Raw genomic sequence first — 15,948 nt, forward strand, 5'->3', positions numbered from 1 at the left:
AACTTGTGAACGGCTGCTCTCTCAAACAAACAACCCTTTGTTCTTAAACAGTCTCACTGTCCATTGATATAAATGTGTGTTCCTGTTAACATGTGCCTCACTCATTTAGTCCAAGACGGGCACAAATTTCCCTGCTCATTTTGGTTTGTAAAAAAGATAATGAGCCCGTTGTGAGTGTACGCTCCAGCAGCTTAGTTCAATCCAAGCATTCTTACCAACACCTCCTGATCCGAATACTGGGGCAGAAGCCATGCCCTCTCGTTCAGCGTAAAGGGCTTCTTCTCCGTAACCCTGCAGGAAAGACAGCAAAGGCATTAGGGATAGTGATCAGTGATCCCCGTCTTTGGTTTGTCTGGCACACTATTGCTCGATATTTTAGCCGCACATCTGTCGTACATGGCTCTGGTGTTTTTTTGCTATTTTCTTTATTTTTTAACAAGCTGGAACAAGTTTGCAGTTTTACTCCGTGAAGTAGCAACGTTAGCACGGCTCGCTGTGAACACCTGATGTTGCGCGGCATCTTCCTTTTGTAAAAACCCAAATAAACCCAAAGTATGGATTTGCTGTTCCTCTTCTAGACAGAGTTTAAGCTAATTCAGCTTCAGACCGGTCCATCTAGCCCATAGACTGTATAAAACAGTATTAGGCAACAGAGTAAAGCGCAGCATGAAGAATTGATGCAGTCTAGTGCTCGCTCACTCCCACGTCACCTATCAATCCTATTACGTTCCGATTTCAAAATAGTGTTTGATGATATTGCGATATTATTGCAAATGCGATTAATCGTCCAGCCCTACTAAAAACCGCTCTTTTTTGTAAATAAAAAGTTAAAATGCCCTTGGTTTGTCTGTAGGGGCTCTAGCCCCATTATCACTTAAGTTGAATTACATTTTTGAGTTTATTTAGAATATAAGTCATAATTAATTCCAACCTTCACTGCTTTAGTTTCTTATTTTGGCTGGCTTTTGGTCAAAATTATAGCGGCTGGGGGAACATATCCATCGATAAAAAAATTACTTTATTTATAAAGAGTTAACGCACGCTTGAAATCTGAGTCGGAATACAGTAAACATCCCATCTCTGATGCACTGACTGATGAGTGAGGAAAAAAAAAACAACAACATCTGATTGGTCCATAGTATCAGGGTGACTGACAGTTTGGATATATTTCCCAAACGGGCAAGTTCAGCAGTCATCTCACTTGCCCAGCAAACGGAGTTCACTGTTATCGGGCAAGCATCATCAGTCAGGGATCAAAGTAGAGATGTGCAGTCATAAAGATGAAAATTAAACACAGCAAATCAGCACAGAAACTTCATATCAACTGTTAAGCACTGTAGTGGAGGTTTGATGACTTGAGATAATTTTGCAGCCACAACACCAGGGCACTCTAAGGTCATTGAGCTGACCATGAAGTCCTCTTATTAACAAAGTATTCTGAAGTCAAAGTCATCTGTCTGACTTTAGGTTTATGTAACAGCACAATGAGCTCAAACCCACCTTCAAAAAAGAAAAGAAAAAAGAAGCAAGGCATTACAATGATACAAAGTCCAGACTACAACCCAAATGAAATTCTTAGGTGGAACTGAGGATAAGTGGATGCCCACAAACCCAAATAAACTGAAGCAATATTGCAAAGAAGAGTGATCCACAGATATGTGAAAATAACTTCATACAAAAACAGTTACTTCAAATTATTGCTGCTTAAGGCGGTCTTATTAATTCCTGAATCTTAGGATGCATCTCGTTTTATGAATGTTCTTCGTTCTTATAATCTGTATTTGTCAAACACACTGAATTTAGTCCTCTGCATTTAACCCATCCCGAGCTGTTTTAGGAGCAGTGGGCTTCCAGCCACTGGGGGGGAGTTAGGGGTAAGGGCCTTGCTCAGATCCAGATTCAGATTGGTTGCCAACCTGGATGGCATGGACTGGAACTTGGGTTCTCCAGACCCAAGCCCATCTCTGAAACTACTAGGCTACCACTGCCCTGCATATTGACTTGGTCTTAATTAAATGACACGGTATAATGTATCATCTGCTGCTCTTCATTTAAGTTTGTATTTTAAGGCCTTGTTAGAACCAGATGATTTCAATGAAATGTAAGACCTTGAATTGCTCCCAGAACAGCAGGTCTGCTGATTTTCTATTTTTTTTTATTTCAAATTAAATATTAAGACTTCCCAGGCTGTATTTCATTGATTGAATGTGACTGAAGGACTTTGATTAATAACTACACATTTACTGCATTTAACTTTGTTGTATGTACAGTGCATTAAGCAATTTATTTAAGGATTTTTTTTTCTGTAAAGCATTGTGAATTATTTTACTTTTAAAAAGCACAATATTTTTTGCCTTTAATGCCTTAACTTACCTTACTGTGTCAGTGGTCAAATTGAGAGTATTTAATTGAGTTACACACTCTGTTTGTGTGAATGGGGTATTCATGATTTAAAATCAGAAGCGTAACTTACAATCTAGTAATTCAAAATAACTCTTACCCTTCTCTGATTGAACGGTGGACTATTCTGCTCTCCTGGACCCCAGGGACTGGACCCACTCCTCTCGTCTATACCTGCAAAACAAAGAAGTGGGTTGAGCCTTTGTTAAACAGCAAATATAATCTTATCAGGTTTTTAATGCCCCGGTTTTGCAAGAATTGTGCAATGTGATAGAATGATGACTTGCATTGATAGAGGTCTTTCAGACAGCTCAAAGTAACCTCCAGTAAAGAGCAGTACTTCATTGATCACACAAAGACAGCATAGTGACAGCACTGTCACATAGTGTGGCTATGAGCTGTGGGAAGTTTGAATAATTAACACGCAGTATGAGGCTTCCAGAATCATCCTCAACATTCCTCATTCTCCCACTCCACTCCTTTACATTTTCCATGGTAACAGTCATTCATAACCCATTTATTTTCACACATTTGGCCAACACCTGTGCCTTACCACGGAGTCATGGTCTCAATCTCATATGGTTGGGCATCTAGTGTAATCTATGGTCAGAGCAGAATCCACAAAGGTAACAACGTTTGAGAGGAGCTATTCTTAAAGATTGGTGAAGCAGAAATTCCCACCAGTCCTCCTCTCTAAATCTCCTCTCATACTCCAACACAGCATCTCTAGGGGAAAGCTGAAGCTTAATTGCATCCTGATTTGCATAATTGTGCATATTAATGAGGCTGAGCTCTATGAATATTCATATTTTTGTTTTGTTCTCTAATTAAAAGGCTGAGGGGAGAGAATGGAGGGGTATAGAGGCAGGCTTGACTCATGACAGGATCAGCAGTAGAACAGAATGATGGGTCCTTAGTGCTGAAAGCTTTCTAGATTGCAGTGACAAGTGTGATCTAGATGACACCAGCAAAATAAAAATTGAAGGAGACAATGTATTTTCTCCTCTTTATGTCTTTCCCACTCTATATTAATCAAAAAACAAACATAAAAAACATTCACCATTTCTTTGTGCTGAAAGTCATCATCACTAGGTTTGAACTTAGTGTTTTTTATTCAAGACAATTCAATTTTTGTAGAAAACCAACCAGACAGAAGTGGTTCAATGCATCCAGCATCCAAATTCACTCATGTTTAGGTTATGTTTCAGAGTAAATCAGACAGAAGCAGACAGAAACCTCTACAAGGCCGACCATCTCCTCGGCCCCTCCAGCCGCGTGTTTCTATTACACTGTCGCATCACACAAGAACCTTTGACTGACAAAATAGGGCCACCGACCACCAGGTGGCGGTAATATGTATTTCTTAAAGTTCGCAAACGGCCAGCAGAAGAATGAAGAGAAGAAACACGTAAACAACGGATGCTATTTACTTTTTTAAAAAGCATTCCCCCCGCCGGACCTCTATAATGGTGTAATGTGACAGCAAGACCTAAACCGACTCATCTGTCCAGACATTGTTTCTTTCATGTAATCTCCGACTTCATCAAATGTACTCGTAGTTTAATGTAATTTCCTGCTTTTAGAATACCCAATCAGCAGAGGCCACCCACCAGGTAGCCCCTCTAGGCCGAAAAACAGCCCTCTCCTAATACAGAGCTCTTTTTTGGGCCCGTATAGGTTCCTGAAGGCCACGTTACAGGGCCTATCCTTGTAATGGAAACACCCGCAGACAGCCCTGCCTCGAAAAGTCTACCCGCAACTCCCGCTAGTGGAAACGCACCTCTATATATATGGATATCTATATGGATTTTTTTTTTTTTTTTCCCCAAAGCTTTGTGAAAACAAACAGGCTACATCTATCAGCAACAATTACATTTTGGGCGAGTTTTGCAGCGCTAGTGATCTTCATTGAGACAGTAGGTGGACAGGAAATAGGTAGAGCGATGGGGGAAGACAAGTAGCAAAAAGCAACAGGCTGAGACTTGAACCTGCACTGCCTGCACAAGGGCAATAACCTCTGTAACTGGCGCCTGCTCAAGCCACTGAGCTATCCAGGGCCGATTTCACTCAATTTCTTTAAAAGACCAGGGTCAGTTGTCCAAATCTCTTTTGTAATGCTGATTGCTGCATTAGGACTGGCTTTTAACAGATGCGGTGTGTGTTGTTTGGCACGGAATAAGACATTCTGGTCAGACAACGGCACAGCCCCTACTGGGCATTTTGGAATCAGGTGACGTGTCAAATTTCTGAAACCTCAGAATAGTTGCCCAAAATCAGGAATTCCATCATTTTACTTATAATGGCTTTAGTTTGTTTTGTTTTTTTAATTGCTTATGCCAGTGAAATTCAGCAGAAGCTACAGGCTTTGTGTTCAACTGGTTTTAGCCTCTAAACTTTTACTCAGTTCATGATATTGGCAATGTTCAGAGGGGTGATGCTGTTTTGTGTTGGATTAAGATAGTTGTTCCAAACGTTTTAAATGTTAATTCTCCACAGATTATTGTTAGCTTATAGACTGTGCAAACATCAAGCATAAAAACTGACTTACATCCAGTGAGGAGTTGCTGGGTTGCCCACCCATACGACATTGGTTGCTTAAACATGTTTCAACATAGTTTGGACAACCCTGCTTTTTCACGATTTTAAAAATACTGATGCTACATCCAATGATTAGTCAACATAATTGATTATGCTGATTATGTAAGATGTATTGCAGCTTTGTGGCAGCCTGTGTGGTGCTGGTGATGATGGCCCTGTTGGCTTGCGGTGTCGGACTATCACAGCCATCTTGTGCCCTTATCTGTTTCATAAACAGCAGTACTTTCTCAGCAGCATTATGGAAAGGCATATTGAGGTTATCTCAAAAGTAATTAGTGACAAATCAACTAGTGAAAAAAAAAAAAAATTAGTGGACAACCAAAATAGTTGAAATGCATTTAAGTTAGCAGCAAGTTAACTTAAATACATTGTAAAAAATATATATTTCCAGAGGGGTAAAACTAGAAATTGTGATTCCAAACATAACTGATTGCTTATTTCTTAAGAATAAACTAGAACTAGTTTTGTTTTGTTATGTTTTAACCACTACAAGAAGAACAAAAATCATGAGAAACTACAAGCAGGCAAGCATTCTGACCCATGGTGAGAACTGGAAAAAATAAAACATAAAGAAAAAAGGGTGAGTAAGATCAGACGAATTCTCTGGAGAACGCAAGTGCACTTCTCCTCCCAGCAAGCAACACCCCTTTAAGCATAGCTAGGCTATAATTACACAGGAAGAGATACTGAAAACAGACAGACAGCCTGAGTCACAGGCTTCATGAACAAAACCCAAGCACATGTATGGACCAAACTTGCCAGCCTGCCTTCATTTTTACAGGAAAACTGCCCCAGGCCAACTATAACTGAGTGTGCCATTTGTCTACACAACTCCTTCCTTCCCTTGTGAAGTGAGTCACACAGACACAAAGCATGATGTCAGATATAATCTCAAGAGAGTGAACATTGTTAATGAAATACTGAACAATATACAATAACACAACCTTTACTTTTGTAACATCTGAGTAACTAATCTTCTCAAACACATAGAATCTAACCCCCAACACATACAGTTTACCTTCTTTGAAAGTTTACCAATGACTGGTGAAACTATGTGAACTTTTAACAATTATATTTGCCAGGTTTTCAAAGTTTAAGCCGCGAATCGACTTGTGACTTTAAAAACAGTTGAGTCTCTGAGATCGATTCAAACATCTGCGTGAAACATTTTCATGCAAATTTTTACCTTCTCTTCTGCATTTCTGGTCTTACCAAAGTTTTAAAATAGATTTTAGGCTTCTCGGTTTCTATTGAACAATAAATGAAAGTGCACCAGAGAAAAATCTAAGTGAGAAAACCTGAACACACACAAGACGATCACTGAGGGCTCCCCACAGACATACATGTAAAACCTTGACAAACCTCAAACATACTGGGAATAAAACTTATCTAAATAACTTAGGATACTAAGGATAATAATGCATATTGAATCATTCTGTTTTAAAGAAGAGTGAATAACTTAAAGCCACACCATATTTCAGTGGCCTGATAGTAAAGTTTCGCTCTTTTGTGTAAAAACACAATCTGACACCAATTACACTCAGACCTTGAAGCATGATTAATATTGAAGAAAGTATGCAGTACTTAGCCTCTGATCTCACACTACTACACACCAAAATAATCATGAAATACCTTTTTTCTCAAATACTAATAAATAAATAATAATTAATTGATCTGTGGTTTGGCAACAGTAATTGGGTACACTCTTTTAGGCTCATCTTAGTCACAATCATGCACCAAACCGGCTCTGGTTAATGGTGCAATGGATCACTTTTGATCAGCGGTCGCCTGTACGGTTCGCCACCCTGAGGTCTGGGACACCCATGATGTGCAAATCAATTACAAAGTTTCAAATCATTAGTGCGAAATACAGTTTTACAGCTGCTGTAACTTCTGAATATTATTAAAACACTGCCCAAATCTCAAAGAGGAGTTGCAGTGCTAAGATACAGACACAAGACAAGATTTGGTCACATGACTGGAGCATGTTAAAAGCAACTCAATAAAACAGTCATTACTAGCAGAGGAGCAGAGAAATCAAAAAAAGCATAATTTCCCATTTAACCAAAATACAAAAGGAGCATTTTGCCTTCCCTTTAAAATATGAGTAGAAATGGGTGGTGGACAAAACTGTTATATAGACATTGTTGGATGAAAATGCCACAAAAGTGTGTCAATACAGTGAGCATGACCACACGTTTGAAGAGATATCATCCAGGTGTGTCAGTGTTCGTCACCGGGTGCAAAACCCATCAGCAACTTCTCACTGCAACATAACAGGGTAAAGCTGTTAATACTACTGAAATTTTACATGCATAATAAGCTCATGATTTGTCTAGTTTCTTAGTTTAAAGGCATATTTTCTCCACTATTGTTCAAAGGAATAAACTGCCATATTGCCTTGTGTCTAAATAAATGGAGAGCAAATTTGTGTTGTTTTTTTTTTTTTAAAGAAAATGCCAACTAAAAATCAAAAGACTTCCTAAGTCAGAATATAGACAAATTACTGGTATAGCATTAACTTATTTCTTATCTAAATGAGCAATGCAAATACTAATGTGAATTTGCTTTCAACAGCATGTAAAGTTGTGGTTTGAGATCATAGGTGGAAATAAAGATGGGCCTACATGATAATTCTACCCAAAGCTGGGTTAGTGACATAACAAAAAGCCACAAAATCTAAACAGCTCTCTCAGTGACACATTTTCAGACCTAAGCGGCCCCAAACAAAGAGACAGTGTTTGTTCTTTGGGTTTTTGACTTGGTAGTCATTTCAGACTCCCAAATAAATGATTTCAAGGACAGGAAACAGGACTTTTTTTCTCCCTTACGGTGTGTTTCCTTTAACATTTTCATTTTTCCAAAGGGCTTCTATACACACAAACTGACACTTAGCTACTGAGAATATCAGAGGTACTGATCTAACTGGACATATGATGACGTAATGGTTAGCACTGCTGCCTCCCTGCAAGACAGTTTTTGGTTCGATTAGTTTTTCTGTGTGTGGAGTATGCATGTTCCTCCTCTATTTACATAGGTGCATAAACATGATATATACATAATTAATGGATAAATGTAATAATTCTCCATCAAAACTGTTGGACACACTCATTCGTTTCAGCTGAATTTGTTAAACTTGTGCTTAACTGGTGAGTGAAAAAAATCCCTCTGATTGTTCGGCAGTGAATCGGTACGCCAGAAGGGAGGCAGCAGTGACAAGAGAAAAACATACTTCTTACTCAAGATCTCACACAAAATCTTTATGCCATGTGTCATCTTTATATATTACAAAACAAACAAACAAATAAAAAAAACACTATTCATACAGGTATGGACATATGTGATGAAGAAACTTGACGTGGGCAGCACGGTGGCTTGGTGGTTAGCACTGTTGCCTCACAGCAAGAGGGTCCCCGGTTCGACTCCCTGGCCCGGCAGGGGCCTTTCTGTGTGGAGTTTGCGTGTTCTCCCCGTGCTGGCGTGGGTTCCCTCCGGGTATTACGGCTTCCTCCCAGTCCAAAAACATGCGTAGTAGGTTAATTGATGATTCTAAATTGCCCGTAGCTGTGAGTGTGAGTATGTCTGTTTGTGTGTATATATGTGGCTTGTGATGGACTGGCGACCTGTCCAGGGTGAACCCCTGCCTCTCGCCTGTAATTAGCTGGGAAAGGCTCCAGCAGACCCTCGTGACCCTGCAAAGGATATAGCTATATAGATAATGGATGGATGGATGGAAACTTAACATTGAAGAATCATAACCATCATTGGGGAGAGGCACATTCTGTAAAACAAAACAGAAAAACACAGAGCAAACCCGTAGGGATGTAACAGTACACGCATTCGTACCGAACCATTTCGGTTCAGGGCTGTCAGTACGGTGCAGATGTGTACTGATCCGGACACAATATTAAACCTTAGCTAGTTAACAGGCTTGTTTTGCAAATCCGAGTTCCCACACAGACATATTAAGTGGCAGAGTTTTTAGTCAGCACTGGACTCCCATGTGAGTTTTTTGAGCTGCAAACAAGGAGTCGGGGCTTGAAGACCCTCCCTTATCTTTAAGGTTTCATGTCTGGGAACACTTCGGTTTCCCGGTGTAAAACAACAACGGACACAGAAAAGTAGATCAGACGAGAGCAGTGTGCCGACGTTGTTCACCAGAAATCGGGCCTGTTTCTGGCAACACACCAAACCTCATAATGCATTTGAAACTGCACCACGCGAATGTGAATATCGCTGCTGCAAGGAAATAAAACAACCCTGTGTCAACGCAGCTACCTTTGGCATTTAAACAGCCCTTTTCCAGTAATTCAGATCAGGCTAAAGCAATACCAATGCCATTAGTGTTTTATAGCAGCGGATCAGCAGTTGTTGAGAACACAGGGTTTTAAACACACATTTGATATTTTTTTTAATTTGAAAATATTTTATGTTTAGAGGACTTGGTAAGAGATTAAAGCAGTATTCTATTTTTTATTCATAATTTCATTTTTACAGCAAATAACAAAAGTTTTACTTTATCTTCATCAAATGTAGAGAAATGAATGTAGCTGGAACACAAAAAGGCAATTTATTATCTTGGCTAGTAAAAAATAAGCTTGTCTGGGACTGCTTGGTGGCACATTGGTTAGAACAAGCATCCCATGAACTGAAACTACACACCTTCTGCAGTGGTTGCAGGTTCAAGTCCCAGGCTGCAACCCTTTGCTGTATGTCCTCTCCATCCTCTCTCTACCCCATTCCTGTCTTTACACTTTGAATAAAGGCCAATAGAGCTACAAACTCTTTTAGGTGGATTTTATTTCCATCTACCAGTCCACCTGGTTAGTGAATCAAAAAGTTCATTTCAGACCCTGCTCACACGTGTTTATATAGTCAGAGTGATAGTCACAGTTTTGACATAGCACATTTGAACGCAGTGAATGTTGACCAAAGTGCTCTACAAAAAACAATATTTTCTTGAAGATTCTTTGGGGGGAACATGGCTATTATACCTGCAAGATTTCCTCTTATTTTGCATTTCTGACCATGCCAAAGTTTAAAATGCATTTAAAGATTCTCCGTTCCTAGAGATCAAAGTGCACCCAAAAAAATAAATCAGTTTAAAAAAAAAAAACAAACAACAACAGTAAAATACCCTGAGCACATGCAAGTCCATCACTGAATACTCTCCCCACAGTAAAACGTGTAAAACCTTCACATAGGCTACTCAAGCTTTAACTATGCTAGAGGAACACAGAATAATTGAGGAGTTTTGAAAGGAACATATGAACAGATATCTTTAAGTAACCACAAAAAACAGAGAATTTAAAATCATACTGACTACATACATACACAGAGATTAAAAATGTTCCTTAAACCACATATTTAAATCTAAAAGCATAACTCTGATCTTTCCAAACGTTCAATGGTGCAATGGATTTTGATCTGCTGTACGAACAGATCGGCACTGTGCAGTTCAGGACGGGCTGCCGATCTGTACTTACCTGTACAGAATTTGAGGCTGTATCATAAATGGGCCTCTAAAATGCATTTAGGATCAAAAGCGAAATGCATCTTCTGTGGATGTCAGAATTTGGGTGGCCTACTTAAATTCCAGAATACTGACATGAAGAAGAATTAGATTATTTTGGTGAAGCCAACTTGAGACACAGGACAGTCCATTTTAGAGGGGCTTTAAACCAGTTTAGAGAATCAGAGTTGATCACACTGTCTGGACAGATGCACCACTGCCATGGTTTACTATCGCTGGACTGACACACTCTTTACCCCACTACAGTAGGCTGAGAGCATTACGGCAAGACATACCCAGCACCGGAATGTAGGTAAAAAAATTTAATAATGTTGTTAACTTAGGCCAGCACAGTGGCTCGGTGGTTAGCACTGATTCCTCCCACCTAGATGTCCCTGGTTCAAACCCCAACTGGGAACTTTCTGCAAGGAGTTTGTATATGATATGGGCAACACTTGTTCACAAGTTTTTTTGTGTACCGGTAATAGGAAAGTTCCTGTGCTCAGCACACCACAGCTTGAGGAAATAGCTAAGATAAAAAAAGAGTCCTGTGAAGTATGATCAGCTATAGTTCCTTAGGGGAAGGGGGCAGGTTGTAGCATTTAGATGTCTCTTTTGTAAGCGCACACCTTATCATTACAAAAGAACATACAAGTGGCTTTCTAATGAATAGATGAAACAGAGACCCCTTTGCCCCACCCCGCAACTAAATGCCTAATCTTTCATCTCATCCCCAAATATGTTTCTTTTCTTTTGCCTGCTAAAATACTTATTGCACTGTTATAAAAACATGAGCAGCACAGTAAGTTTTGCGTAGGAGGTGTAGATCAGGTAAAGTAGAAGCAGAAATGTGCAGGGATACATTAATTTCTGTATATGACAGTAACAACAGCAAGGGGCCAGTGGGGAAAAAACAAGCACACACAACATAAAATGACAAATACTGATCTTCAGTATTTTGGAAGTTGTTTTATCTCTGATAAGATTTATGCATGTCTAAGAACTAACTACAGCGATTGGCTTGACAATGAAGATAAACAAAAGCAAGTAAAAATGAGTTACAGTAAGTAGAAGAAAAACTAGGGTGCAAGGTTGCAGGAATAAGGAATACACTTTTCACAGGGTAAGCGGGGGATATTAATTGGACTGGTTCCACCAACCCCAAACCTCTCAATTTGTTATCACATGATTGAATGGCTACAGCCAATAAAGGGAGGGAAAGGACACCTGTGAGCAAAGACGAATAGTGTAGGGGGAGATGGCGTTTGATCTGTATATCATGAAAATATTTTGAAATATTCCCTGATTATTCTACAATGATCTGTGAAGAACAGGAACTATTTCCTTTTTCTATTACCATTTAAAAAATGAATAGAGAATGAAAATGGGGAAATGAATCTGGAAAAAAAACCCTAACCTGCCTATTTCAAGAGATTCATTAGAGGTATTACACGGCAATAACATCACCATCTGTCACGAGTAATAGGTGAAAGAAAAGAAGAAACATTAAAAAAATGTTTCTTACCAGAACCTCCAAACTGACTGCTGGCGAGAGTAGTTGGGCCATTTTTACCATTTGAAACTGGCAGCTCAAAAGTCTGAAAAGAAAAGAATGAATGAGTAAAATACTAGAAGACAATGTTGTAGTCCAGTCTAGGGTGGTAGTCTAGTGGCTACAGAGGTGGGTTTGGGTAGTAGTAGTATTAGTATTAGTAATAGTAGTAGTAGTAGTAGTAGTAGTAGTGTAAAACACTTTTTTTCCTTCTTCAACCCACAACAGTGGGCACAAAGAAATTAAAGTATAGCATGCCTGACTTAATGACCACAAAACATAAAGTGACAGGAGGAAGGAGTCTCATAAAAGACAGCTGATATGGGTGAAAAGGTTCTTCAAAAGTTCACTGACCATAGGTGCTATTCACTCATAATGCAACCTACTCTGTAAAAGTTTGCGTCTTGTTATTTCAGTTAAAAATATCCTGTCATTCTATGACTAATAAATTAAATATCTAAGATTCCAACTCCATAAAAAAGTCAAGCAATCTTCAGAAAAATCTTACCGCACTAAAATCCAGCAAATCGCTGAGCTCCTTGTCCGTTTCCACTGCAGCCATTCTCTGCTGCGTTTCACTGGGCCCTTTCAGTCTCAGCAACCGACTACAAGCAGAGGTAAGGAGAAATTAGTTTATTTTGCTCATCTGTAAGATGGTTTAGTATTCGGAACAGCAGCTGAATACCTTGTTTCAATATCCCAATTCAGTTAATGTCACAATGCAGTGCCAAGTGTTGCTTAAGTGTTCACAATATATAAACAATTTTATTGTTAGAAATAGCCCCAAAAAAGACATGCCTGGGTAATAAACACCTGTTTCAAAGTGAAAAAAGCATCTTCCATTTAATCAGATTATATTCGTGGCAAGATGAGGAGGTTGACTACCCAGTGACATGGTATGGGTACTTAGCAGCATCCTCTTTCTCTCACTTAGGCTTTGCCGAAATCTTGCATTAAATTGCATCCAAGGATAAAAAATAACCAACACTCAAGGTCTAAACATGGATTCAGATCTGATCACACTTGTGTCCACATTCTCTTTGTAGTCTGAACATGAAAGCGTTCAGGGGCTGCATAATAAACTAACATCATTGGCTTAGGGCGATAACTCACTTGATTTTTAACGAGCATAAACACAATAAAGCATTAATTTCCTTGTCAGCTATCGTTCTGTCATTGAATAGACTGCAGTTGAATTAAGTTTTTACTTCTGTGTGTTTAAATATCAGGTGATCAGGTGGACTGTCAAGGAAGTAGTTTGTTATCCTGTTCATTACTTTGGTTATCCAATTACCTGGCACTCAATTCACTCTCTTCTCCGAAAGCAACTGCAAATGCAAAGTTTTTTCAACATGTTCAAGGTAAATTCAAGAAGCATAAAAAATGGACAGTTTTGTACGGCTATTGACAGGATTTCCTTGGTAATGGCTCATATGGCTGACTCCCAAGCAAAACTCATAAGAGTGTATATTTGTTACAGATTTTTTTTTTTAGGCAAAAAAAAAGACCTTGTGTCTTTTTGTTTTTTGAAAGAATACTGTAAAACTAATTCCTGCTGGTCAAAATGACAGCTACATATAAGCTACATTGTCATTGCATTAATTGGGTCTAACTCACCTTGGCAGGGAGCACTATGCACCTTCAAGTGACGTTTTACTTTATAGTATGTTTAGGGCTGCAACTCACAATGGTTTTGATAATTGGCTAATCTTTTGATTACTTCTTCTCCTAGTCAACAAATATATCCACCATACCCTCCAAATGCATTGCAATAATGCTGCAGAGGATTGAAAACTGCTTACACATGCAACCCACCACTGAAGCCCCTATAGCTCCAGTGTCAACCCAAAGGTGTGGGCTAACATCTCTCCAAATCTAACTATGTGTCGCATTAACACGGTGCACAAGAAACAATTGGCAGATTTGTTCTTCATTTTCAAAATTCTCGTCATTATTTCTTCTTGGTTGTTTTCAAGTCAAGTAGAAAGATAGTTTATTGCAATGTCTGTAAAACCAACTGATACTAAACATTTATCAGCTCCAACTCCTGTATAATAAACTTTGTTTGCTTAGTTGGTAGTCTGACCTACATACAGCAAGTAAACAAAAGGAAACTCGGCACTGAGAGTTACGGTGCTAGAGAAAAATAACCTACACTGCCACCTAGTGGTTGGGGGTATAATAACAGAGCAACGCAAACAATAACGGTAAAGTATAAAGCCCAGAGAAGATGTAGGCGCTGTGCGTAGCCTATGTGCATAGCGGCGACACAGAAATATAAACTGGGCTTCGCACACAATGTCTGACTTTAATGTGTTTTATACAATGAATTGACGCTATAATTCTGCGTTGACAAATTTCATTATCTATTACAATGACTGTCACCTACCCTTTGCAAATATCATAGGATTACCTTTCCAATTACATTATAGTTACCAGTTGCATTTCCATTAAACTTATGTGAAAAAGAAAATCATACATCTGAAAGTTTGATAAAGGTAGTACTGCGGGGGGTTGGTGTTTCCATTCATTGCTGTTTTTCGACTAAGTGTAATTCTCGTAACTCTCTGCGTATATTGTCCTGCAAGACTTCTCTTCAAAACCACGAAAAAGAAAATCTCAACGTTGAAGAAAATGGTTTAAAACATCTTTAGTCTTTGATAAATTACCGCAATTGCCACTACTGCTGTTGATAAAATAGCCAGATGATGAGGGCACTAGATGATCATTCAAATGATTAGGCAAGGCAAAGCCCTTATCTATAACGATTAATGTATGTATGTTTTTAGCACAACTACATCGTATTAATGAGGCCAAAAACAGCTAGAAACTAGATTTTGATTACTTTTGACCGGGTACGTCACACCCAGCGCTACCAGAGATGTGGACATTTGCAAAAAGCGCTTCCAGTACACTTATGCGAATAAGTGGATAATCGCTTGAAAAGCCACATCCTGGAACCGTAAAAAGGTTTATTTGATATTGGGGAGGTTTTTCGAATTAGTGCCACTTCCATTAGAGGGTATCTTTTTCAATATTTGGTTTTGCACAAATCTATGGGTAATAGCAACGTACCTACTGACCTATGGTCAGTGTGCCGGCCATAAAATGACAAAAAACAGCTCTATTATTGGTCCATATCCAACATGTCTGACCATGGTGAAGCCACGGGCCACATTGCTTCTGTCATTGGTCAGATCATGGGCTCAGGCTGCTTCCTTCACCCCAAGAAAAATAGAAATAGATAAATATATAACAACTCTTTGGATCAACATTTAAAGAGCAAAAACATGCCAACCGACATTAAAGACTTTGGGGCATCCTAGCATGATTGATATGTTGTAATATGATGTTATGAATGTTTATTAAATTCTGAACACATTACATAATGGTATTGTAAAGGAAATAAACGGCAAGCTTCCTCCATTTGACCACAACCACTCATTCCACTCTTCCTGTTTGTTAATGTGGTTTATCTGAGCTTGGAAGTTGTTTTTGTCATTGTTTTTGAGACCTTACACATAATTCTGTAATATCTGAGAAAATCCTGTGTGCTTCATCCTGTTACCTTGACAACTGACAGAAGACATTTTCCATACATGTGCTAATGTGTATTCATAACCATCTCTAACATGGCAATAAATAAACAAATGCAGGGCATTTAAAAAATAGGCAACTAAGAAACAAACTAAATAGCTAGCTTAATAATAAATCAACAACTTTGACAGTTCTAAAATACTGATCTTGATAAGTAACCTAATAGTGTGTAACACCCCCTATTGCTGGGCATTGCTATCCCCCCCCACCCCAAAAAAAAAACATGACTCCAAGACAACCTATTTGGTTAAGATGTTTTCCAGACTTCACAAAGGATTCTTTTTTAAGT

The 15,948-nt window shown here is 38.9% G+C and overlaps 1 protein-coding gene across 1 annotated transcript in view; it reads right to left on the reverse strand.

Moving 5' to 3' along the window:
* Positions 1-15,948, reverse strand: part of tcf3a (transcription factor 3a) — a 33,218-nt gene that overhangs the window by 15,307 nt on the left and 1,963 nt on the right. The window contains exons 2-5 of the mRNA XM_061732084.1: positions 12,571-12,667; positions 12,036-12,108; positions 2,501-2,574; positions 216-291 (exon numbers count right to left, since the gene is read on the reverse strand). Coding sequence (XP_061588068.1) covers positions 216-291; positions 2,501-2,574; positions 12,036-12,108; positions 12,571-12,624 — 277 coding nt within the window. The 5' untranslated portion in view covers positions 12,625-12,667. The remainder of the gene's footprint in view (positions 1-215; positions 292-2,500; positions 2,575-12,035; positions 12,109-12,570; positions 12,668-15,948) is intronic.

Source organism: Cololabis saira, chromosome 10 (genome assembly GCF_033807715.1).
Source record: "Cololabis saira isolate AMF1-May2022 chromosome 10, fColSai1.1, whole genome shotgun sequence".
Lineage (NCBI taxonomy): Eukaryota > Metazoa > Chordata > Actinopteri > Beloniformes > Belonidae > Cololabis > Cololabis saira.